Source organism: Xenopus laevis, chromosome 4L, assembly GCF_017654675.1.
Source record: "Xenopus laevis strain J_2021 chromosome 4L, Xenopus_laevis_v10.1, whole genome shotgun sequence".
In the NCBI taxonomy this organism is placed as follows: Eukaryota; Metazoa; Chordata; class Amphibia; order Anura; family Pipidae; genus Xenopus; species Xenopus laevis.
Window position 1 is genome coordinate 149,450,482 of NC_054377.1, and position 26,575 is coordinate 149,477,056.

Here is a 26,575-nt window from a genome sequence, read left to right on the forward strand (position 1 = left end):
TCTATATGTATTATTTAATAGGAGTTGCCATACTAATAAGACAGAAGTAATGTCCAATGGAAACAACACCAATGTCTGTTTATAACCCAAATGGACTCTGTTCCTATTACAGTGCGGCTGCAATGCCTCAGCCAAGGCAAACACTACAGCGCCAGTTCTATGCATATCTATAAATCTGTATATAAAATAAACTGTGATCTTATAATGTACAATATATGGGAATTAATGTAAAGGGAAGACATTGAGTGACAGTAGAACTGAGCCTAAATCTGTGTTTGTGGGTAAATAAATCTCGGGGGGATTGGGTACCTCAAATGTCTGCTTCCACTCTGGGTTCAGGGTTTTGGATATGACCCTTGTTTTGAAAGTTTTGCCTCCTCCACGTACAACAACAAAAGGGTCGGACTTTTTCGTGTAGAAGTCTTTGGCGACAAGATTCCTTGCTTCTAGTACATGGATACGCACTGCGTTCTGCAAATAAAACAAAATATCAGAGAATATAAACCCAGTGGGAATAGTCACTTCTATGTACAGGGAAATAGACGGGGGACTCAGGCTCCCAGTCCTGAAAGAGAAATACTGGGCCTTACCTTGCGCTCTTTAAAGTGCAATTCAGTCACATCACATTTTGATGTGATTCGCTTGGTGATGTGTTTTGGGGAAACCAAGAAAGTTGCAATTTTCTCCACAATCTTTCTGTTTGTCAGCGAGCTGCAGGAGGCAGAGAGAGAAGGACATTAATAAGTGACAACATGGTACAATAAAGGGGAAATATAACAGGTGGGAAGGGAATAAAAGAGGGATAAAGGACAATGATATTGGTACTGAAGATGAAAGGGAAGTCCAACAGGAATGGCTGGGAAAGGACAGGGTAGAGAATCAGTAGTATATAAGTCAAGATGGTGCCACTTACTGCAGACCAGGAATATCCAGCAGGCGGGTGAGTCCTGTCCAGTCTAGCTGCAACGCCTGCCATAAAGAGAGATCCCAATTATTGCATGAGAAAACAGCATAAGGCTTAAATCTAAAATATAATCCCTAAAAATGTGTGTATGTGTATATACTGTATATATTGATCAGTTAAATATATCTAAATATATACATACATACACAGATATAACTTCTTCTGCACTAAGCAGCTCCATATATTGTTCACTTACCGGTCGTTGAGGGAAATAGAAGGTCAGAGCTCCAATTAAGGGCTTGTTTCCCATCAGTGGGGCAAAAATGATTCGGAATGTTCCCTCAAGCTGTCAGAGGAAAAACAACATTGATTATCTGTTCCAGAGTAACAGGACACATAGGCACATATAAGGTTGGTAGCAGGGTCACTTACCTTTACGTTGTTCACTCTGGCTAGAGCTGCACGTTCAGAGAGTCCAACATCCAACTTCACTGGTGCATTGTATCTATAAATAAGCAGCAAATGGTCAGTGAGTGGGGAAGGAAGATTAAGGAGAGGGTTATACACAGGGTGGCAATGAGACAATATTTACTTGATTTGGAGATCCATGATAATCTGCTTCTTCTCTGGATCTGATTGGACTCTCATATGAGTCACCTGTGGAGCCTGAACAGTTACATGAGGTGTTAGAATGTGTTTAATAGGAAATCACTGAGCAAGATGAGTTGGAGAGAGAATTAAATACAGGCAGGGGTACTTACCTTCTTACCAAAATCAATGTCAAAGAAGCAGAAATTGCTCAAATATCTGGATTTGGAACGAAGTTTGGGCTGAATCTTCTGCTTTAGAAACTTCACCAAGTACTTGCTCAGATAAGGCCACATATGCTCCATAATCTGCCAGGGGGTGAGAAGAAAAGAAGTTGATCAGGTTGGTGTAAGGCAGGAATTCAGCCGACTCTCAAATGGCACCCAAAATATGTTCTGCACCAAACCCAAGTGTGTGATGTTAGGGTGAGCCCCCCAAATACCCAGACACACAAACTGCCCATGGGGGACCCTCTAGTGAAACAGAATGGAGTATATCACTTACCACACTCAGGCACTGGACTTTCTCAAATTCTTTATCTGCGACCTGCACATTCAGAGAGAGATGAATATTAGTGATCATGTCCCATTATTGCACTTAGAAATTCACATTTTTCCCTCTATAAAAACTTCTTTTTGTTTAACGTGAGGAATGAACTCAAGTGAGATGTCAGAATGCATATTCCTCCGTTTATTAGGATTTTTGCAGCTGCAGAAATAAATGCAATTGTGGGGGCACAGTTTTACATATGAGCCGCAATGATTAGACTGGAGATTGCTTTGGTTTGAATGAGATACAGGAATATAAAAGGGAGAGGCCTGAACAGAAATATAAGTGATAAACAGTAACAATACAATTGTAGCCTCAAAGGGCATTTGTTATAATCCAATAACTATTGAAAATGAAGACCAATTGAAAAGTTGCTAGGAATGAAACTTTTCATAAAAAGATGAACTGTCTCTTTACTAAAGAATTCAGTACAACTGTCTCCTATATTGTTAATGGACATTATTAGTAATGGGGTGAGCCTTACTTTGTGTGGGGCCTTTGTCTGTTCCTTGGCTTTGTCCTGAGGCTTTATTTCTGATGGGTGGCTACTAGGCTTTCGGTGCCAGTACCAGCTCCACACCAGTATTCCTGCAACTACATATATAAATTGCACTTCTAAATATCCTGCAAAGAAGCCTAATAGCAGGACAATAATACATTTTAAATATGAAAATTTCATTGAAGATTGATCTTGATTAAACTTAATTAGTAAAAGAAAAAAAAAGAAAATAACAATAAAATACAAATTAAGCATAATGGTTTGAGGATTCAGAAATAGCTCCTTCCTCCTCGACCACTAAACATAAAATGACTACAGACCAGCTGTAACAGCTGCACTTGGTTTCATCCAAGTGATGACCTCACAATGACGTTGCCATGACTACAGACCAGCTGTAACAGCTGCACCTGGTTTTATCATTATGACCTCACAATGGTGTTGCCAAAGGTTACAATGGGTCATGTAATTGTTGGCAATCATTCAAGTGATGACATCACAATGATGTTGCCATGGGTTACAATGGGCGATGTAATTGTGGGTAAGCCATGCATTTAAAAGTGATGACATCAGAATGGATGATGTGATCATAGGTGGACCATGCAAATACATGTACAAATAGATTTGTATATCTTTATGAGTTGTTGAGGTCTTGTCTATTTCTGTTACTCTGTTTACAAGTGACATTAAAAGGAAATAGCTAAAGGGATTGGGAGTGTTTATGGGAGATGCAGTATGGCAACTCCAATAAAATAAATATAATAAATACAACTCCCTATGTATAACAAAACTATTAAAGTTAAAATAATCATTAGAAATAAGTGAGTTGTGTGCGTGTGTGAGATTGTAAGCTCCATTGGGCAGAGACTGGTCTGGGTGCAAGTGAAGTTTGAGCCAATCACAGTCTTGCTGAAGGCGTGTCACAGAAATAATAGTCATTTTGCTTCTGATTGGACTGAAACTTTCTGACACTTTGTCCCTTCTCTACCAATCATCCTATAACCTAGGGTTGATACTGTAAGTCAAGTCCAGACAGGGGGCAAGGTGGGTGATGTTGTGAGCAGGATGGGGGAAATTGGGCGGCTGTGATGTGGTGATCAGTGATTGGCTGGTGGATCAGCGCCACCAACCACACTGTGAAGTGCTACGAACCCCAGATGAACACAAAATGGGACTGTGTTGTAAACTATTCAAAACAGGTATTTAGGGCATTGGTTTGGGCTCAATGGAGAACTGCATGTGCTGGAAACCTTTCCCTTTCCTTCACTGCAAAAGATGACTTTTTCCTATTTTACTCTTTTATCAGACGCCACTTAACTAGGGAAATAATACAGATAAGAACATTTCTTAGCTTTCCCAGTAAGGGTGAATATCTTGGCTGCTGTATGACCCTTACTCAAGCAAACTACAACTGTTAATAAACGACAACTCCCAGAATTCCCTGTCAGAAGGACTGCATGATGATCTCACAGTTGTGCAATGCAAGAACATCTGATGACATCATAATGCAGCACATATTCATAATAAGAGTATTACATATTTCAGACCAGGTGTTACTCTGGGTTATCCTAAGGATCACGGGGGTCACGCAGCTCTTTTACTGCTGTACATGTAATCCCCAGTGCTCCGGCACATGCTCGTGCGCTCGCTCAATTAGGTGGTTGGCACTAGGACCCTACGCCCTTGGGTGCGTGAGAAGGAATTCTGGGCCTGATAAGAAGTTAAATTCCAATGCAGCAGCAGTGAAGAATATGTTTCAAATGATTGCCAAACTTGGTGTCTCTTTCACATCCCTGAAATGCCATTTCCCAGTCCAGTAGGTCCATTTGGACTTCCACATCTGTCTTCCATTTCATCATAAATTTGCATTTCCATGGGGGATTGCCAGAAAGCAACAGCTTGTATAACACACCCATCATCCCCTACTGGGGGAGTCTCCCAGGCAAACCCTTTCCCAGAAAGTGAGGGGAGGGAAAGGAATATTTAAATAGAGACAGACCTGCAAATACTTTGGTTAGAAAACACCTCAATCATTCTGCAAGACGACTCCTATTCTCATGACTCCCTGAGTTCCCCTAAGAAATAAAGGAGATACCTTTCTCCCAGTCTCTCACCATGTGAAGTGGTGCGGCACATTTAGAGGGGTTACCCATATGTGTGTCCCAAAGAAGCGCACCCAGGCCAAGTGGGGAACAGTTAATACTAATGTGCATAAATACTTCTAGGATTATTGCTGTCAGATACTTTTCGAAACCAAACCATCTGCATCCCTAGCCCTATAGAGGATACCATTAGCAATTCTCTTACGTTGATGGTACCAAATAAAATCAGGGATGAGGAGTTGCTTAGAAATGAAAAGACATGAGCTGGGAGTATTGGAAACGCTCAGATACAGTGATACAATGGGCAGTACGAGCATTTTTACAATAGCAACACCTCCCATCCAAGAGACATATGTCAGCTGTATTGATTCCGTTTAATAAATCGTTTATTATAATAACATTTATGATGGGTGATCTGCTGTCCAAATAAAATAAAAGGGTTGTTTCAGAATTTTAACAGTCTCTGCACTCGGGGGAGCCTGTGTTTTATCTGCATTGACTTTATAATGTGAAACTGCCCCCGAAGTTTTGTAAAACCTGGAGAAGGTGGGGATAGAGGTTTGTAGTGAGTATGATAATGTCATCTGCATAAAGACTGAGTAGGCGAGGGGCAAGTTCAGTAGCAAATAGTCTATAAAAGATACTGCAGAACTATCTGGACCTGGAGATTTATACAGAGCCCGGGATTTAATAGTCGCCTGTACGTCAAGCAAAGTAAAAGGGGCAGAGTCAGGGGAGATGGAGAAGCTCAAAAACTCCTCTGTTGTCTCTGGAGAGAGCTGGGGCAAAGCTGTGTCATCTATGAGACTGTATAGTGAGCTATAGAATGGGGCACAAGTATTAGCAATAGCAGCAGAGTTGTAGAGATCAGAGCCCTCAGGTTTCATCTCAGCTATAGTGGAACCTGCTCTGTTTTACTTGTCTGGTCAGGTAACCAGAGACACCATTGCCTTTATAGTACAGGTATAGGATCCATTATCCAGAAACTCATTATCCAGAAAGCTCCAAATAACAAGAAGGCAATCTCCCATGGACTAGATTTTAATAAAATAATTCTAATTTTTGCAAATGATTTCCCTTTTCTGTGTAATAATAAAACAGTCGCTTGTACTTGATCCCAACTAAGATATAATTAATCCTTATTGGAAGCAAAACCAGCCTATTGGGTTTATTTAATATTTACATGATCTTCTAGTAGACATAAGGTATGACGATCCAAATTACAGAAAGATCTGTTATCTGGAAAACCCCAGATCCCATACCTGTACATGAATGGAACCTATTATCAAGAATGCTCGGGATCTGGGGTTTTCTGGAAAAAAGAATGTTTCCATAATTTGGATCTCCATCCTTTAAAGGGGTGGTTCACCTTTAAGTTAACTTTTGGTATTTTATAGAATGGCCAATTCTAAGCAACTTTTCATTGGTCTTCATGATTTATTTTTTATGGTTTTTGAATTATTTGTCTTCTTCTCCTGCCACTTTCTAGCTTCTAGTCACTGACCCCATCTAAAAAACAAATGCTCTGTATAGCTAGATATGTACAGTTATTGCTATTTTTTATTACTCCTCTTTCTATTTAGATCCTCTCATATTCATATTCCAGTCTCTTATTCAAATCAATGCATGGTTGCTAGGGGAATTTGGTTCCTAGCAACCAACCTGCTGAAATTGCAAACTGGAGAGCTGCTGAATAAAAAGCGATATAACTCAAAAACCACAAATAATAAAAAATGAAAACCAATTGTAAATTGTCTCCGAATTTCACTCTCGACACCATACTAAAAGTTAAATGAAAGGTGAACAACCCCTATGAATCTTTTAAACATTAAATAAACCCAAATAGGCTGGTTCTGCCTCCAAATTAGGATTAATTATATTTTAGTTGGGATCAAGTACAAGCAACTGTTTTATTATTACACAGAAAAAGGAAATCAATAAATTTAACAGGTTTTATTTATTGTTTAATGAAAATTGGGGATTGGGGTACAGGAGGCAAAAAGGATTGGGTGAATTATTTGACTAAAATGGAGTCTATGAGAGATAACCTTTCTATAATCTGGTGCTTTCTGGATGACGTCTTTCTGGATATTGGATCTCATACCTGTAGCAGGTTAGTCTGAGTGTTCTAAGGTTCGCCTCATACCTGGCAATGTATAAAAGTTGTTCGTCCCTAATAACTTGTATTTGAGTGAAAAGGATTTAATTTATTAAGTTGTAAGGGAAGTCGGAAATCCAGAATTATTGGAGACTCGATTTCACTAATGGATGTATTTATTGTGTTGTACTAGAATCCACACACACACAAGGTTATGCGGTCAGGGAGTATACCCCTTTTATTATGCCTCCAAACAAATCAACGTTTCAGGGGGGAAAGGGGGGGGGAAACCCTCCCACCCGGTGGAAACCCTCGCACCCTCCCGTCATCAGGCTATCCCCCCCCACCGAAACGTTGATTTGTTTGGTGGCATAATAAAAGGGGTATACTCCCCGACTGCATAACCTTGTGTGTGTGCGGATCCGTTTCTACACTTGTACGTTGCTAGGGGACCCTGGCCGGGCCAACAGAAGAACGCACCACCATTGCAGTGTTGGTGAACTACAGGTGTGCGGTAGGAAAATTACATTGCGTAGTGTCTTTGTGAGAACACCATTTTATAGAATATGTCACATCTGGGGTATCATCATCCTTAAAATAATCCTGTATAGTTTTCCCTGCCTTCTCTTTAAATGGAGTTGCATGTGGGTCACCAGTGTTTATCTCTGTGAGTACAGGGCCAGGAGCAGACAATGGAAGACATGTTGGAAGACAGTGATATTTGCTAAAAACATATCAAATTGAGAATATTCCTTGAGTGGATGGGTGTAGTAGGTGTATAGAAGGTATTTGCACCTTTTGTCTGGAACACTCTTTAGCAAAAATGTAATGCAGCCAATCCTATGGGGTCCACACTAGTGATGTGACGGCTGACCCGATACCTGAGGGACCCGTGGTTTTACACGCGGGTCAGGCGGGTTCGGGTCGACCTCACAGTGCTCCACCTTCAAATGCCGGCATCCGACTTCTGGGTTCCGGGTTTATAGTCTCGCGTCTGCTAAAAGCGGGTGCGAGCAGGCGTGGGTCGTAGCAGGGCGGGTTAGGGTCGGGTGCGTGTCAGGGAAACCCTGAGCCACACATCACTAGTTCACACACACCTCCATGGAAAATAAGAGTGCCGGCCTGACCTACTTACAGTAGCTACAAACAAAACAAGTTTGCTCTCTGGGGTTCCAGGACCAATGTACAAATTCCTCTAGTCTCTAGAGTCCTCACACCAAAAAGGACACTTACCCTCTACATCTTATTGTGCTTGATGGACTGTTTCATTAGCCTATGATTAAGTGCCTAGAAGAGGCACAAAAATACACCCGGAACCCGCATTCTTACCCACTTGGATCCGCTACCCGATCCGCGACCCACTGACCATCAAGAAACAGGAAGTGCTGTCATTGTAAACTGGAAGTGACATCATTAGAAGTAGGCGTGGTCAGAATACGTATGTAAAGGAGTAAAACTCTCTATTGAGAAGACCTGCAACCCGCAAACCTGCAGAACCACTGACCCGTGTCTATATACGCACTCAAAGGTTGTATCCGCAGCCTGCAGGTTTACCCGCTTTTTTGCAGGTAACCCACGGGTACATGACCCACTGCAGGACTCTACCCTGTACTAATGGTAACCTCCGCACCTCACAGGGCATGCTCACACCTGGATGGGTTACATCCACGCCTAAACAAATCAGCCCCAAACTCCCATCCGCGCTTTATTTATCAATTAAATAACTCAAAAAAGTCAGGTTGGGAAAAAAAACACATTAAAATTGAGCAAAACCCCAAAACATACATATCTAGTATAGGTCAATCTAAAAACAACTGGACTTGCTGAGTAATCAATGAAGACGTTTCACTACTCATCCGAGCAGCTTCTTCAGTTCAACTGACTGGTGTGGGAAGTTCTCGGCATATAAACATACACATTTTTCAGATTTGATGCCCAAATCACTCGATTTTTTCAGTTTATTGCCCAAAAAACCTGAATTTTTTTGGATTATCGGACGATAAACGCAGATTACGATATCTTCAGAATGTAAAAGGGACACCTCCCATTGACTTTTACACAATACCGCAACAGGTTTAAGATGGTGGACTTTTGGATTCTGACTTTTTGCTGCTTCAGGGTATAATAAATCTCGAAAAAATTTATTTTTTTTTCCACTAAAAAATCAAGTTTTTGACCAACTAGAAAAAAATCGAGGTTTAGTAAATAACCCCCTCAGTCTTCTGGAGTCTTCAGCAATTTTAACAGAAGCCAATAAGAAACATTCCAGTTTATCCAGTCTGATACAGGTAACAATTGCAATCAGCATACAAACCCTGACTTGTGTGACCCTCACAATGGACAAATACAAAAGTGTTAAATGAAACTAGATGGGAAAACATCACCGACTACACTGGGGTTAACTGTAAGGAGTGAAATCTGAGCAGTTCAGATAAGGAGGAGTCAGTTATTTTCTTATTAGGACATTCCCATTCCAAGAAGTTGGACTTAATCGTGGCTGAGAGAGCTGAGGAGCAGCACTCAAAAGAGACAATGTGCACTTTAGCACTCATGGTATTTGGGCTGCTGGTTGCTCTCGGTAATGGGGACGACTCATGTCCAGGTAAGAGAGGTCATCCATTCCGATTAGAAGAAAAGAGGTTCCAGCTAAATATTGGGAAGGGGTTTGTTACAGTGAGAGCTGTGAAGATGTGGAATTGTCTCCCTGAATTAGTGGTACAGGCTGATACATTAGATAGGTACAAGGAAGGGTCGGATGCTTTATTCACCAGTAGCTCCTCCCAGCAGACAGGAGGGAGCCAATGAGATTAGAGGAGGGAAAGGGGTGTTACAGGGAGAGCTGGGAAGTGAATCAGGGGTACAGGCTGATACATTAGATAGGTACAAGGAAGGGTCGGATGCTTTATTCACCAGTAGCTCCTCCCAGCAGACAGGAGGGAGCCAATGAGATTAGAGGAGGGAAAGGGGTGTTACAGGGAGAGCTGGGAAGTGAATCAGGGGTACAGGCTGATACATTAGATAGGTATAAGAAGGGGTTGGATGGTGTTTAGCAAGTGAGGGAATACAGGGATATGGGAGATAGCTCATAGTACAAGTTGATCCAGGGACTGGTCCCATTGCCATTTTGGAGTCAGGAAGGAATTTTTCCCCCTCTGAGGCAAATTGGAGAGGCTTCAGATGGGGGTTTTTTTGCCTTCCTCTGGATCAACTGGCAGTTAAGCAGGTTATTTATAGACTTAAGGTTGAATTTAATGGACTTGTGTCTTTTTTCAACCCAACTTACTATGTTACTATGTTAAGAGAACAATTGAAGAGATGCTGACGTGAGAAAATAACCATTTTTATTATCTATCATAACATTATCTTTGAATGCTATTTATAATTTTGCCATAAAAGTATTTGCCCGATGCGTTTACCTTTCTTACTCCCATGTTCCTCTATGAGGGGGCTGCCATATTTGTGCAGCAAGAGTCCGTTAGCATTAGAAACTCTAAGTCAAGAAGGGACAGTCAGGTTTAGGAACATCAAGTGACAATTACTTACAAAAGCAGAACTATCAGTGAAAATGGTCAACATGACCTATAGGTAACTTTTAATGTAGATTCATATTTTGAAAAGAAAATTTTAAGTGTCAGTATAACTTTAGGGGGCAGATTTATCAACTTCATCCAAACGTCGAAATTCAACGTTTTTTCAGCAAATTTAGCAATCCTGCGATCGAATAAAAATCCTTCCATCGAACTATTAAATCCTTCGAATCAAACGATTCGAAGGATTTCAGCGATCGATCGAACGATTTTTATTTGATGTGTAAAGACTTAGGGGCCGATTCACCAAGGGTCGAATATCGAGGGTTAATTAACCCTCGATATTCGACTGGGAATTACAATCCTTCGACTTCGAATATCGAAGTCGAAGGATTTAGCGCAGATAGTATGATCGAACGATTCGAAGGATTTTAATCCAACGATCGAAGGAATATCCTTCGATCAAAAAAACTTAGGAAAGCCTTCCCCATAGGCTAACATTGAGTTTGGTAGGTTTTAGATGGCAAACTAGGGGGTCGAAGTTTTTTTTAAAGAGACAGTACTTCGATTATCGAATGGTCGAATAGTCAAACAATTTTTAGTTTGAATCCTTCGCTTCGAAGTCGTAGTCGAAGGTCGAAGTAGCCCATTCGATGGTCGAAGTAGCCCAAAAAACACTTCGAAATTCGAAGTTTTTTTACTTCGAATCCTTCACTCGAAGTTAGTGAATCGGCCCCTTAGAAAATGGTTGTAGAAGGTCCCCATAGGCTAACATAGCACTTCGGCAGGTTTAATTTGGTGAAGTATTGAAGTCAAAGTTGTATTTAAAGAGACAGTACTTTGATTATCGATTGGTCGAATATTTGAACCATTTTTACTTCGAATCGAAGTCAAGGTAAATTAGAAGTCGTAGTATCCTATTTGATGGTCGAAGTATCCAAAAAATTACTTCGAATTTTTTTACTTTGAAAATTCCCTCGAATTCACTTGGACCCTTGATAAATCTGCCCCTAGGTAAGATTTGGGATTCTGCAGAATGACAGAAAAATGGTGGCCATAAACTTTGCCTTAACGTGCAAAGTTATAACTTTATAACACCTCAAGTTGTTTACAATAGAGTAAATAAAGACAATAAGACAAAATATTGACACTAGGGAAAGCTGATGAAGGTAGAGAAGTAGCATTTTATATCAATGTTATTCAACCCCTTAGTTGTTGATAAAGTCACCCCTCACCCAGGTACGTCAGCTGCTGGGAGTTGTCTTTCGGATTCAGCTGAAGTTCCATAGGTTGAATAACTCAGGTTTATATAAATAAAAGGGTCTGTTTGCATCGGCCCCATTGTTTGCTCCCACTGGAGCTGATAGGAGTGTCGGCCTGTGCAGAACCATGGCTGCAGCCCATGAGCCCAATGGGACTTTCTGTCCAGTCCAACAGTAATAATAGTAATAATATGAACTAGCTCCATACATAGACCAGTGTAATCTTGATCAGGATGAGAAGCTTTATCCAGGACTGCCATTATAGGAGACAGACAGGAGTTAGGAGGCCAGTGACTGCAGTAAAAAGGTTGGATCCTCCCAGCAAAAAGCTGTTTGAGTGGACCAGAATAAGAGTTTGGGTGGGTCAGTGGAGGGACTGGGAAGATTAGGGGCATGGCCAGGCAGGTGTATGAGGGCTCCCCCATTCCTCTCTGCAACTATGTCATCAGATGGAGTTTATTTGATTAATATGCCTTAAATGGGTGGTTCACCTATAAGTTAACTTTAAGGGGCAGATTTAGCAAAGGTCGAGGTGAATTTTCAAATGAAAAAAATTTTAATTTCAAGCTATTTTTGTGTACTTAGACTAGGGAATAGCCCAAATTCGATCTGAATTTGAAAAAAGATTCAAAAATTTGAATATATAAATTTGTTATGTACTGTCTCTTTAAAAATTCAACTTCGACCATTCGCCATCTAAAACCTGCGGAATTGCTGTTTTAGCTTATGGGGGACCTCCTAGAGTTAATTGGTGGAAATCAAAGTTTTTTGGCAGGAAAAACATTGAATCGAATTCTATCGATTGCACTATTCCTTCGATTCATAAGATTCGGCCAAATACGGACCTATTCGATCGAAAACGGGCTTATTCGACAAAAAAAAAAAACTTTGACTTAATTTCGGTTGGTCTTTTTGAATTTGAATTTTGAAGCTTTTTCAATTCAAAATTCGACCCTTGATGTTATAGAATGGCTAATTATAAGCAGCTTTTCAATTGGCCCTCATTATTTATTTTTTGAAGTCTTTGAATTATTTGCCTTCTTCTTCTGACTTTCTTGCCTTCTTCTTCCAGCTTTCAAATGGGGGGTCACTAAAAAACAAATGCTCTATAGGTCTACAAATGTATTGCTATTGTTACTTTTTATTATTCATCTGTCTATTCAGGCCTCTCCTATTCATATTCCAGTCTCTTATTCAAATGGTTGCTAGGGGAATTCAGATCCTATCAATCAGATGGCTGAAATTGCAAACTGGAGAGCTGCTGAATAAAAAGTTAAATAAGTCAAAAATAAGTCAAAAATCACAAATAATAAAAAATGAAAACCAATTGCAAATTGTCTCAGAATATCCCTCTCTACATCATACTAACAGTTAATTTAAAGGTGAACAACCCCTTTTAAGATAAGTATCGCAAAAATCTCCAATTGAAACCAAAGAAAGACACAGTGGCTTTAGCATCTGCCTTATACTTATACTTTTTTCTCTCTATCTCTCTCTATACAGAAGTGAAGGTTGTGGGAGTTGGGAGCTCTGACAAATTAACCATCCTCAGAGGATGCCCAGGCTTTCCAGGACATAAAGGTGAACCTGGACCTCCAGGGGAGAACGGTGAGTGTGACTATCCCACAATGCAACATCCTCTTCTCTAAATGTCTTTTCCTCTAATGAATGAATTGTGTGTAACGATGAACTCAGAAATTGAATGTAAATCTAAAAATAAAATGTTGTCTAATTAAAAAGAAATATATATATATATAACAAGCAACTTCCATATCTACATTTACTACACATTTTCAATTGTTTATAGTTCCAATTTATTTGTAAATGCAATTTCTATTCATATCAATATGTGACTGTTCCTTGCATCTCTGCTTCTGCCTGCGGGCCTAGGGGTGCCTGCTATGTAAATCCAGCCCTGCAGGTGATTAACAAACGTGTGAAGAAACGTGAGAAACAGCAGGACGAGAGCTGACTTCTACTATACTGTATATCTTTGCAAGAATCAGGCTTGCAGAAGGGGAAGGACACACACTGCTTTCAGTTACAGTTACATTGAATCATTTTAAATTAAATAGCTGATCATTTTAAATTAACATATGTTGGGAAATCGATATTACATATTCATTATTATACATATTGGGCTTATCACCCTCTAACTGTTAATATGATGTAGTCAGTGAAATTCTGAGACAATTTGCAATTGGTTTTCATTTTTTATTATTTGTGGTTTTTGAGTTATTTAGCGTTTTATTCAGCAGCTCTCCAGTTTGCAATTTCAGCCATCTGGTTGCTAGGGTCCCATTTACCCTAGCAACCATCCAAGAAAGGGGATATGAATAGGAGAGGCCTGACTAGAAATATGAGTAATATAAAGTAGCAATAACAATACATTTGTAGCCTTACAGAGTTTTTTTTATATGGGGGCAGTGACCCCCATTTGAAAGCAGGAAAAAGTAAGAAGAAGAAGGCAAATAATTAAATAAAACTATAAAAAAGTAAATAATAAAGACCAATTGAAAAGTTTCTTAGAATCGGACATTCTATAACAAACTAAAGGGGTTATTTACTAAAATCCGAATTTATCTCATATTTTATTTTTTAAAAAATGTTCGATTTGACCTTATTTATTAATAAAATAACCCCAATTAATCACATTGTGGAAAAACGCAATAAAATTGAGCCAAAAAAACGAACCCCAGTTTTTCAGGCTTTTTTCCAAAATCGCTCGATTTTTTGAGTTTTTGCCTGATAATCCCGAAAAAGTCCGATTTTCGGGCTAAACCCAGCACAGACCCTGGTAACTTCAACTTGATATAGGTGCCTGATTTAGGTGCTTAACCTATACAGGACCTTGACAGGTCTGAGATGGCGGATTTTCGGATTTAGGCTTTTTGCAGCATCAGGGTATAATAAATCTAGAAAAATTCCACAAAAAAACGTGTTTTTGCCCCAAAAAGCCGGATCAGATAAATTCGAGGTTTAGTAAATAACCCCCTAAAAGTCATCCAAAAAAGTGAACCACCCCTTTATCAAAGGTTTTAAAACACATTTAGGGTTATGCATCAATAGAGACAAATTTGCCCAAGTCTTGTAACCCATAGCAACTGTTCAATAGTCATTATGGTCTTTTTATGTGTTTTGGTATAACCACTAGATTATTGTTACACTTGTTTCAGCGGCGTGTCGCACAACATTGTGTAAATCAACCACACGAGCGTTTGTGCCACAAACGCCAAAATGACACCATAGCAGTTTAAACTTATTCTGTTTCTGATTTTTTACTTTTTTTTTTTTTTTTAGGGCAAAAAGGTTGGAATGGAGAAAGTGGGGAAGCCGGCCCAAAGGGGGATCCAGGTTGGTATAACCTCCTATAACCTGCAACAGGGATATTAAAGTAATTAAACTGGATATTATAATGAAAGGGAATAATATTAGGAGTAGTTAAGATGTTTGGGAAGAACCTTCTTGAAGGTCTATTTCACACACTGTGTATTGTCTACCCATGTTCTTCATCTATAGCACCCATGCAACTGTCATCTGTGTATTAGAGATCTTGTCTAATGTCATCTGTGTATTAGAGATCTTGTCTAATGTCATCTGTGTATTAGAGATCTTGTCTAATGTCATCTGTGTATTAGAGATCTTGTCTAATGTCATCTGTGTATTAGAGATCTTGTCTAATATCAGGAAACTAGAGGTAGCAAGTAGCACAGCATTGGCCAGGTTGGAGGAGAGTATAAGTATAAGACCAGTAGTTTTCTCATTCATTTCAAGATACCTTTTGTGGTCCAACATTTTGTCTTAGACCTCAGCTAAATTTCATCCAAACACGTCTATAGTTCACATGAGTTTTCATGTGATAAACCAGGAGATAACTTTTCCTCACTGAATTGAATCTGGCCCATTGTTGGTAACATTGGATGCGAAGATATGTCTATGAAGATTTTCATTCATCCAGGTCATGGTATATCTAATATAAGTAATTATAAAACAACTGGACTTGCTGAGTAATTATTGAAGACGTTTCACTACTCATCCGAGCAGCTTCTTCAGTTCAACTGACTGGTGTGGGAAGTTCTCGTCATATAAACTCTTCCACTAATCCAATCACAATGGCCCATTGTAACTCTTCAGAGAGGTGACATCTGAAATTCACAGAGGTGTTGATTCGGTGTAGTTACTGTGATAGGATTATCCAATGTGTCACACAACTCCTAGATACAGGTGTTACTTGTGAGAGTTACATGAATGGACTTGTGAAGTGTTCTGAAACCGCCGGGGTACAGATGTCTGTTCAGGGATGGTTTCTCCACCTTGACATGAATCTTCATGCTCTTTCACGCCTCATTCAAACCAGTGGTCTTCTTTATCTAAGATTTGGACCTTGCTATCTTCAAAGGAGTGTCCCTTGTCTTTTAGGTGTAGAAAGACAGCTGAGTCTTGCCCTGTAGAGTTCGCCCTCCTATGCTGAGCCTTTCGCTTGGTGAGCAGTTGTTTTGTCTCCCTAATGTATAAATCTGTGCTCTCCTCGCTACAATGGACTCCGTATACCACATTACTTTGTTTTTCATTTGGTGTTGGATCCTTTGGGTGTACCAGTTTTTGTCTCAGTTGGTTGTTAGGTTTGAAAAACACAGGGACGTGGTGTTTGTTGAAAATCCTCCTGAGTTTCTCAGACACTCCAGCTACATATGGGATGACTATGTTTCGCCTACTATGGTGTTTCTATTGGTGTTCATGTTGGACTTGGTTGCTGCTGTTTTGACAAAGTCTGGGTAGCCACATGCTTTCAAAGCTCCTCTGAGATGTTTTTGCTCTTTGTCTTTGGACTTTGTATCAGTTGCGGAATGTGTGGCAACTGATACAGAGTCCAAAGACAAGGAGCAAAAACCTCTCAGAGGAGATTTGAAAGCGTGTGGCTACCCAGACTTTGTCAAAACAGCAGCTGCTCAGTTGAGTAGTGAAACGTCTTCAATAATTACTCAGCAAATGCAGTTGTTTTATAATTACTTATATTAGATATATTGGATGTGAAGGTTCTGTATGAATCCATACAACATTGAGATGGCTCATCCATAAAGAACATAATCAATAATGAAATTATTAAATTAATAAAATTCACTTTGGTCCTGAACTAATTTAATGGTAAGAATCAACATTTAGTTGATCCATTTCTCAGCAGAATCTCTGGAGTATTAGTATTTATTGTATCAAGTCTACCTTTAATGAAACCCAGGGATTCTTCTCAGCAGGGACAAAGATAGGAAATGTATCAACTAAATGTATCAATTTAAATCAGTTTAGAGGGTCAGCGACCCACCTCCCAGCTGTTTTAGAAGGTAAAAAATGAAACTTTCAATATTAGAAAAACAGTCACACATAGAAAATAGAAAGTAATTAGAAAAAGTCTTTATTTCTGGTGAACTATCTGAAACCAACTGAACTGAAAAAAAGTGCTGGATGGTGAACAACCCCTTTAATGCAATATGAGTTTATAGTCCATATGTTGTAATTATGCAAGTGAGAACAATGACAGTAATGAGGATCCCAAACTGATTGTGTTCCATGTTTAGGGCAGAAAGGAGAGAAAGGAGAAAGAGGAGACAGCGCGGCACCAGAACAATTTTATGGTAAGTGAAAAAGATTAATATTCTATGAAGTGCAAGTGAGAACTACTGTGTAAACATATCCCAGTTGTAGGAAAGTAGATTTTTTACACTTTATTCTAGGAAACATTCTATGGGTATAAAGCTGTTTATGTTGCCTTATATAGGGGTTAATGTAATAAAAGTAGCAAGGATTGTACCAGGCCCAGTAACCCATAGCAATCAGTCAGCTGGTAGCATTTTGAAAGCAAGCACCTATTGGTTGCTAGGGGTTACTAGACCCAGTTCAAACTTTCCACCTTTTATCACATTACCCCTATATAGTTTTATGAGAGAAAAAGTAGAGATGCACAAATCTTTTGTCAGACAGGTGTATCTAACCCAAACTCTCTTTACTTCCCAGCTGCCAGGAACTGCAAGGAACTACTGGATCAGGGGACATTTCTAAGCGGATGGTACAAAATTTACCCAGATGGAGAGAAGCCTCTGACTGTGCTTTGTGACATGGACACTGATGGAGGGGGATGGATAGTAAGCTAAAGCAAAGATCTAGTTTATAGATATTGACATTTAGACCAGTAGCTGCAAAACTTCATGCCTGCTTGTTGCATCCCCAAATATCTGCACATGGGCCCATCTAGTGTGTTAAGCCTGTATAGTGTCCCTGTAGAATCTTAGTTTTCCTGAACTAATTAGTATCATTTTATGTTACTTCTGTTGCTTCGCCACTAGGACAGAATGTTCTGTTATACAGATAGCTAGAATCTCAGCTGCCATAAAGCAGGACAGGACTGCTGCTTACAATGGGGATCAGATAGGATCTGTGCAGCCACTGGGACAGAATGTTCTGTTATACAGATAGCTAGAATCTCAGCTGCCATAAAGCAGGACAGGACTGCTGCTTACAATGGGGATCAGATAGGATCTGTGCAGCCACTGGGACAGAATGTTCTGTTATACAGATAGCTAGAATCTCAGCTGCCATAATGCCTGTGATTGTTACAAGATGAGAGTCAAAACACAACAGTACATCTATATCTGTCAGTGACAAGATCTAATGTCACAGGGGCACTTGTGATGTTAGGGGCAGAAGGAAATACCTTCTTTACTCTAAATAATGTGGCACATAAGCAAATTGGACACTCTTGTTTCTAGATCTAGACCCTGCACTGGTAAAACTGATGTGTTTGCTTCAGAAACACTACTATAGTTCATATAAACCAGCTTGTGTGTAGCCATGGGGGCAGCCATTCAAGCACAGGATACACAGTAGATAACAGATAAGTACTACTATAGTTTATATAAACAAGCTGCTTTGTAGCCATGGGGGCAGCCGTTCAAGCACAGGATACACAGTAGATAACAGATAAGTACTACTATAGTTTATATAACAAAAACTCAGGAAAAACAGACGGCACTTCTGAAAATTGGGATTTATTGGGGTTCCTGCTAGTAAACCTTACGCGTTTCGGGAGTTATCCCTTATGACTAAGGGATAACTCCTGAAACGCGTAAGGTTTACTAGCAGGAACCCCAATAAAACCCCAATAAATCCCAATTTTCAGAAGTGCCGTCTGTTTTTCCTGAGTTTTTGTCGAATTCACAGTGGGGACACTGTTGGACTGTGCACCTGAATCGAGGGGGGAACGGTGAGCTTGTGCGGTCCTTTTTTCTTTTTCTACTATAGTTTATATAAACAAGCTGCTGTGTAGCCATGGGGGCAGCCATTCAAGCACAGGATACACAGTAGATAACAGATAAGTACTACTATAGTTTATATAAACAAGCTGCTGTGTAGCCATGGGGGCAGCCATTCAAGCACAGGATACACAGTAGATATCAGATAAGTACTACTATAGTTTATATAAACAAGCTGCTGTGTAGCCATGGGGGCAGCCATTCAAGCACCGGATACACAGTAGATAACAGATAAGTACTACTATAGTTTATATAAACAAGCTGCTGTGTAGCCATGGGGGCAGCCATTCAAGCACAGGATACACAGTAGATAACAGATAAGTACTACTATAGTTTATATAAACAAGCTGTCGTGTAGCCATGGGGGCAGCCATTCAAGCACAGGATACACAGTAGATAACAGATAAGTACTACTATAGTTTATATAAACAAGCTGCTGTGTAGCCAAATTGAAAAAAGACTATATGGCACAGGTTAAATAGTGGATAACAGATAACACATTACATTCTACAGAGCTTATCTGCTTTGTAGCCTAAGCCTTTTCTCCTTTGAATGACTGCCCCCATGGCTACACAGCAGTTTATTCGTATAAACAATACTAGTGTTTCTGAAGCAAACACAGCAGTTTTACCAGTGCAGGGCAATAGTACATTATATTTTCATTACTTTAAAACACTTTCATTTTTTGATGTTACATTTCCTTTAAGGAGGAAATGAAAATGAGCAGATTATTGCTGTAGAGAAAATCAGAAAGACAAGAATCTTGATTTAATTTTATGTGAACACCCTACAGCCATCTAAAACAATACATTCTTACAGTATTTCTTTCTTGCCTAATGCCAGCACCGGTTATGTCTACATCTGCACCCCAGCCTATAAACTTCCTTATGTAATCCGACAAGAACACCATTGTTCAACACCATCTGCTCTTCCAGTGAACCTTCACTAATTGTGAGGTTTTTATTACCACCTCAGTGTTTATTCTCACTTTATTTGCACTTATTCTGATACTTCCAGGCAGGTGTTATTGAGGCATTCTTGTGTAATAGGCATGTGAAAAATGAGTATTCAAAAATTCTAAACTGAAAATGTATATATATATATATATATATATATATATATTTATATTTAAATGCACCCTATTTTCTTCTGTCCTTTTTTCTGGTCTCCTTCATTTCTTTCTTCTTATTTATATTCTGGTGTCTACTGTTTTGGACTGTCCCACCGGGATAACATGAAAGCTCCCAATGGGCCTTTGGCTCTTGAATATTTGGTCTATTACATAGTCATTGTCTATTTCTGTATGGAAACAAAGTGGCAACAGAGATGTATACACTGTAGGGTGCAAAGTAAATCGACTAGAAGAATAAACAGGTTAAGGAAGGAAAAGATTACAAATAGTATGGAAAGTAGTCCAAGGATCTAGGTTTTCTAATGGGCCCCTGGCATTCCAGCCCAACACTAGATGTTTATTTCTCCTATGTCCCACTCTTCCTCTTGTGCCAAACCTTCCTGGCCGGTTTTTCCTTGTTCTGACTTTTCCTATAATAAACTCTCTTTTTATCTCTCGTACCTCCTTTCTTCACCTCCTATCATTCTTGATTCTCCTCCCAACACGTTGAGGATCTACTGCTGCTCCAATCTCTTTTTCCTTTCCTATTGCCTGTATGCCCTTCATCTTCTTCTCTCCCTTTCCGCTTTCCTTTTATATTCATATTCTCTAGGGATGCACTGAATCCAGGATTCGGTTCGGTATTCGGCCAGGATTCAGCCTTTTTCAGCAGGATTCGGATTCGGCCGAATCCTTCTGCCCAGCCGAACCGAATCTGAATCCTAATTAGCATATGCAAATTAGGGTTCGGATTCCGTTCGGTATTCGGCCGAATCTTTCACAAAGGATTCGGGGGTTCGGCCAAATCCAAAAAAGTGGATTCGGTGCATCCCTAATATTCTCCCACTCCATTATGTCCTGCTGTCACATTCTCTCCCACCCTCGCATCCCTCTCCTTCCCTGTTCTCTGCCGGCTTCTCTTTCATTACTGGTGTTTTCATTCAGTTTCTTTTGTCTCCTTAATGTCTTTCCCTTGTGTTGGTCTCCCAATTTCTTTCACTATTTCCCTCATTCACTTTGCATGAAAACTGCCTGAAAGTGACAGTGCTATCAGTATCAGTTTCCTATCACTAGAAACACTGAGTGGCTGAAAGTTTAAATCCCCTGCTAACTTTCTGTACATTTACTTTTGTTAGTAAGTGGTGAGCAATGCATTTAGGCAGCAGGTATAATGTATAAGTAATGATGTGCCATTGCATAGAGAGTCTCACATCTGTATCCCAACACCACCATTTCCCCACAACCTCTACGTATGCATTGTGTATATGTATGCATTGGGAGGCAAGTGCACAGACAGGCAGTCGCAAGGAAGAAGGGAAACGTGGGTCATTGACAATCCCCCTATCCCTAGGACCCTCACAATCACAGGGTCTGCTATAGTTATATCACTGGGTCTGATTTTGCTTTAATCAGAATGATCACCTCATATATTGTCTGGTCTGACCATCCACATGAATAAAAAATGGGCAATTTGTATGTCTAGTAGGCCAAAGGAGTAGATGTTAACCAAAGCAAGGGGCAGCTGCAGTATAGAATGCCATTGCCTCATCCACATGCCAAAAAGGGCCTGTTACGATTTGTATCCTGAACCTAGAACAAACCCCTAGGTCCCGGTCAGTCTTCTGCCTGTAGCAGCCTCCTTTGGCTTTGAGAGGAGCCCTCCGCTAGGTCTTAACATGAGATGACCCAGGGAAGAGTTTTAGGCAAGCAAGGGAACTGCACGTTAAACTGACTGGGAGAACAAGGAACGTAGTCGGGGTCACAGGCCAAGTCAGTTACCAAATGGGCAGCACAGTACAAAACATGAGTCGGAAGCAAAATTGGGTCACAGTCCAGGTCAAAAGAGGGTTTTCAGGATCAAATAGAATGGTCAGAATACAGGCAGAGGGCAAAGACAGGCAGCAAACAAGACTTGGTCAACACAGACAGAAATACAGAGAACTAATAGAAATACAGAGACTCACACCAAGAAACTAATGAATAGACCTTTACGGTGGGCAAAGAAATCTACACAGAGAGCCCTTTAAATATTTGAATTTCACACCACCGATGACGTCACGTTCAGCAATTTCCGGATAAATCTGGAAACAGCCGAGCGTTGCAAACCCGGAAATATACGCATCCACCTACGCGGCCGGCATCCCCACCGAGGGTGCGACAGCAATCACCCCCACTAGTCCACCAGGGTTGGTCCTCACAGGGCCATTTGTAGATTTCCATTCAAAACAGACCAACTGCAATCCCATGAGAACACAATGCAATCTGTTAGAACTGCCCTCAAGAAGCCAATGGACCACCAACCAAATCTGTGATTGAATGGTCATCTTAAGCTTTTTGAGTGGCTCCTTGAATTTCTTGCTGGCACAGATTTTCCAGAATCCAAATCACCCTTGGTGATGGCCAAAATGGCTAGCAATATCTTTGTGGCTTTAGCCTTATGGCCAGATTTCTCAGATTGTATCATAGCCTTTCTGTGAACTAGAATGTGCAGCCACGGGAGGGATAACAGTCAAAACAGGAATGTTATGAAGGGACAAAGGCAGTAACCAATCAGCATTCGGCTCTTAGAGGGCTAGTGCAGTTAATATAATGTAAGCAAACATTTGATTGATTGTTGTGGGTTATTTATCTGAAGCAAAACTATAAAGCCCCAATATTTTCCTTGTGCCTTGTCTCTAAATCTTTTCTTAAGGTTTTCCAGAGAAGATGGGAAGGTTCAGTGGATTTCTTCAGAGACTGGAACGCCTACAAGAAAGGGTTTGGAAGTCAAGTGACCGAATTCTGGCTGGGAAATGACAACATTCACAGTCTGACATCTTTAGGTAATCTGTCCTTTAAAGGGGATCTTTTCATATATTAATGTTTATATGTAATTGCATATATATCACTTGAAAAAACACTCAATCTGGCATTTTATTTACATTAAAGTCATGTTTATTGGGTGTTGGCACCTCCATATAAGGTATTTTACAGTATTGGCGCTAGCATTTGCGTTTGGCATTTTCGCTACTGTGCAAATTCACTAACGAACGCTGGCGTAGTTTCGCTAGTGTTACTTCGCAACCTTACGCCAGGCGAATCTTCGCTAGCGACGAAACTACGCAAATTCACTAACTTGCGCAGTGTACTGAACGCTACCTTTTACACTAGACTTCCTTCGCCACCTCAGACCTGGCGAAGCGCAATAGAGTAGATAGGGATTGTTTCAAAAAAAGTCAAAATTTTTTCTAAGTCCCAAAAAACGCTGGCGTGTTTTCTACATGATGGCTGATAGGCTGAAAAAGATCAAAAAATTTTTGGGGCTCCCCTCCTTCCCCCTACATTTCCTGACTCATGGCAACTTACCTAGACAGTGGGCACATGTGTAGGGCAAAATAAAATTTTTATTTGCAGATTTGAAGGTTTTCTAGGCATTTGTAGTGCTGATACGTATTCCTCCATTGAAATTTGAATTTCGTGCCGTATGCAAATTAGCCTTCGCTAGCGCAACTTCGCTTTATATAGCGAATCAACACTAGCGCAACTTCGCAACCTTACGCTACCCCTGTGCGCAACTTCGGATTTTAGTGAATTTGCGGAGCCCTGGCGAAACTACGCCTGGCGAAGACTGGCGAAGTTGCGCCTGGCGCAACTTCGCATCTTAGTGAATTTGCCCCATAGTGTTTACTGGTTTTAAACTCAACCTCTGATTGGTTGCTGTTGGTCACAAGACCGCATGGATACTGAGCTCCTCTAGACTGTTTCAGGTGATATTCATAGGGCCCAGTGGAAGGCGATTTCAATAGTTTTGGTCCCACAATTGACCTTTTAAATGATCTCCTGTGTTCAATCTTGAAGGTACCAATGAGCTTCGCATCGATCTAACCGACGTTGAGAACAAGAAAATCTATGCCGTCTATGATTCCTTTACAATAGCGGGAGAGGATGAGAAGTACAAGCTAATCCTTGGGGCTTTTACTGGGGGAACAGCAGGTAATTATCTTAAGAAAGTTTCCTACTCTATACAAACAAAGCCAGGATCTATAAAGGGGTTGTTCACCTTTGAATTAACTTTTATTATGATGTAGAGAGGGATAATTTGCAATTGGTTTTAATTTTTTATTACGTGTGGTTTTTGAGATATTTAGCTTTTTTTCCAGCAGCTCTGCAGTTTGCAATGTCAACTATCTGGTTGCTAGGGGCCAAATTCCCCTAGCAACCATGCACTTATTTGAATTAAAGACTGGAATATGAATAGGAGAGGACTGAATAGAAAGAAGAGTGATTAAAAGTAGCAATAACAATAAGTTGTGTAGCCTTACAGAGCATTTGCTTTTTAGAAGGGGTCAGTGGCTCCCATTTGAAAGATGGAAAGAGTCAGAAGAAGAAGAAGAAGGCAAATAATTCAAAAACTTAAAAAAAAAAAAAAAAATAATGAAGACCAATTGAAAAGTTGTTTAGAACTGGCCATTCTATAACATACAACTTTAAGGTGACCCACCCCTTTAACCAGGCCACTCATTTTTCATTTTTTCTTTTTCTTTCTCTGGGTTATAATTGCGTATGTTGCTCTTATGTTCAATTAAACGGGTTTCAATACTCCTTGATGTCTGCCCTATATAAGGCAGCCCACATAGGCATTTTATTAAAGAAATTACTCCCGAACTGTTACAAGTGAAGTGCCCTTTAATCAGTATTGGCGGGCCCTTAGTAGGATGGGCTATATTTTCACCTTTTTTAACAACTAAAGGTGCCCATTTTTAGAGGTGCCAGTAAGCCACTTTCTTTAGATTTCTCTAAAACTTTTTTGGAGACCAACGATGATATTGCTATAAAATTTGATATCTGTTAGTGCTTTTTGTTCACCACCTAGTATATTTCATTCCACTTTGTGTCATTTCCATAAATTCTTGCTTAACAATATGCTCAAATGTCTCAATGCATTTAGGGGTGTTACTTGGTATAAATGGTAATTTTAAACCCAATTTTTCTTTATTAACTCTACATTGTCATTGGACTGTATGTTAATGCGTCCTGACCCACTTACACCTTTATGTACAGGAAAATGTGCCCGCAGTTTAATCTGTACAAGTCCACTTCAAGGTTAAATAAATTATCATTATAAGACGGTAAATATCCCAGGCCTTTGCCCAAAACCACTTTCAGTCTCAGTCAGTTTCCTGTGGGATAAATTAACAACAGCATTTGCACCCGGCAACATGAAGTAAGTGGTGTGCGGCAAATTACAAAGTGTAGCTGAAGCCATCACTAAGGACTTTCCTTGACCTAAGCACTATAGTGTTTAAGGTGGGGTGTCAAACAAATCTTGAGATAGGAAGGAGAAGGCAGAGACAAAATGGGTGTGAAGAAGAGGAGAGACTGAATATTTGGTTTTGTGCTTTTGGTTTCCTTTCCATTGCCTTTTGGGTCCCTCCTCCCCAACACTGCACTGCTCCCATCCATACTGCACTGCCATCCCTACACAATTATTTGCTACTAACCCTTGTGTGTGTAATAAGGCATATCCAATAACGTATAGGTATATAGTATTGGTCCACAACAATTGTGTTTGATTGGTCTGAATTGAAATTATTTCATTGGTCACTGTGGCCTACGCTAAAGAAAGTGAACTCCATCTTTAACTCCCAACAGTTTTGCAACAAGAGGAGCACTAAAGATTGTGCATCTCCACCACCTAAACTAAATAACTTACTAATAACGGATTCCTTCTCTTCCATTCCAGGAGACTCTCTTAGTTACCACCACAACCGGCCATTCAGCACTAAAGACAGGGACAATGATGCCCATAGCGATAGCTGTGCACAAAAATTTAAAGGTGCCTGGTGGTACGGAGACTGCCATAATGCCAATCTGAACGCACAATATCTACGGGGGACTCACACCAGCTACGCAGATGGAATGATGTGGTTGTCCGGCAAAGGATACTACTACTCATACAAAGTGACGGAAATGAAGTTCAGGCCAAAATAATTAGCATTACAGTTATAATGGAGGTTGGAGGCCCCCAAGTCCGACCCTGTTCCTGTAATGTGTCAGCTTTTGCTGGTTCTTCTTTATTTCCTGCTATAAGTATATTCTTATGGTGTGTATACTGTATTTGTTTGGAACTGTTCTCTTTATTGCATTCTGTTTTGATATCAGTTACATAAAAACTGCTTTACAAACATACCAATGTCTCGCTAATCATGTTTATGCTATCATGGTATGCATGGAATCAATTATTTGTAGATATTGTCAGTGCTGTTCACATTATTTAGTTTGGGAACAACCAGCTTTCCGCTGCGCCCACGTTTTGCATTATGGGTTTAAATGAATTGGAGTGTTAGAGTATTGTTAATTTTGGATCAGAATGTGGGGCTGCCATACCATAATCAGAGCCAACTGATAAAGCTCATCCACAGACTCAGGTAAAACAGTGGCCTCTAGTGTCAGATAGTGTTAGAATTCCTACTTAGGGGCAGGTTTAGCAAATATTTAATTGAGAGTTTAATATTCTCCATGTTTTTAACCTTAAATAGGATAAATAGGAGAGTTGCAAGGATGCTGCACCATGGGCACAGCTCCTTATGTAAAATCATTTTATTTAATAAAGGGAATGAAATGTATGACACTGATACAGCAGTGATATTCAGCC

General features: G+C 40.0%; 2 protein-coding genes across 3 annotated transcripts; one reads left to right on the forward strand and one right to left on the reverse strand.

Moving 5' to 3' along the window:
- Positions 1-101: 101 nt before the first annotated feature.
- LOC121403133 (extended synaptotagmin-1-like) lies at positions 102-3,609 on the reverse strand. 2 transcript variants are annotated; one of them, XM_041590939.1, is made up of 9 exons: positions 2,526-3,609; positions 1,997-2,038; positions 1,666-1,800; positions 1,497-1,570; positions 1,337-1,409; positions 1,161-1,250; positions 914-969; positions 591-711; positions 102-471 (listed from the first exon to the last, which is right to left on the reverse strand). In XM_041590939.1, exons 1-9 carry the CDS (start codon positions 2,793-2,795, stop codon positions 223-225), a joined length of 1,110 nt encoding a protein of 369 aa, XP_041446873.1. In that variant the 5' UTR covers positions 2,796-3,609; the 3' UTR covers positions 102-222. The 2 variants fall into 2 exon arrangements, with proteins under 2 accessions (XP_041446873.1, XP_041446874.1); XM_041590940.1 differs by having other exon boundaries at positions 1,997-3,609.
- Positions 3,610-9,182: 5,573 nt separating this feature from the next.
- Positions 9,183-26,109, forward strand: LOC100137665 (ficolin-1). The gene is made up of 8 exons (XM_018241901.2): positions 9,183-9,339; positions 13,030-13,134; positions 14,827-14,880; positions 17,100-17,156; positions 17,536-17,663; positions 22,634-22,763; positions 23,779-23,913; positions 25,664-26,109. Exons 1-8 carry the CDS (start codon positions 9,270-9,272, stop codon positions 25,909-25,911), a joined length of 927 nt encoding a protein of 308 aa, XP_018097390.1. The 5' UTR covers positions 9,183-9,269; the 3' UTR covers positions 25,912-26,109.
- The last annotated feature ends 466 nt before the right edge of the window (positions 26,110-26,575 follow it).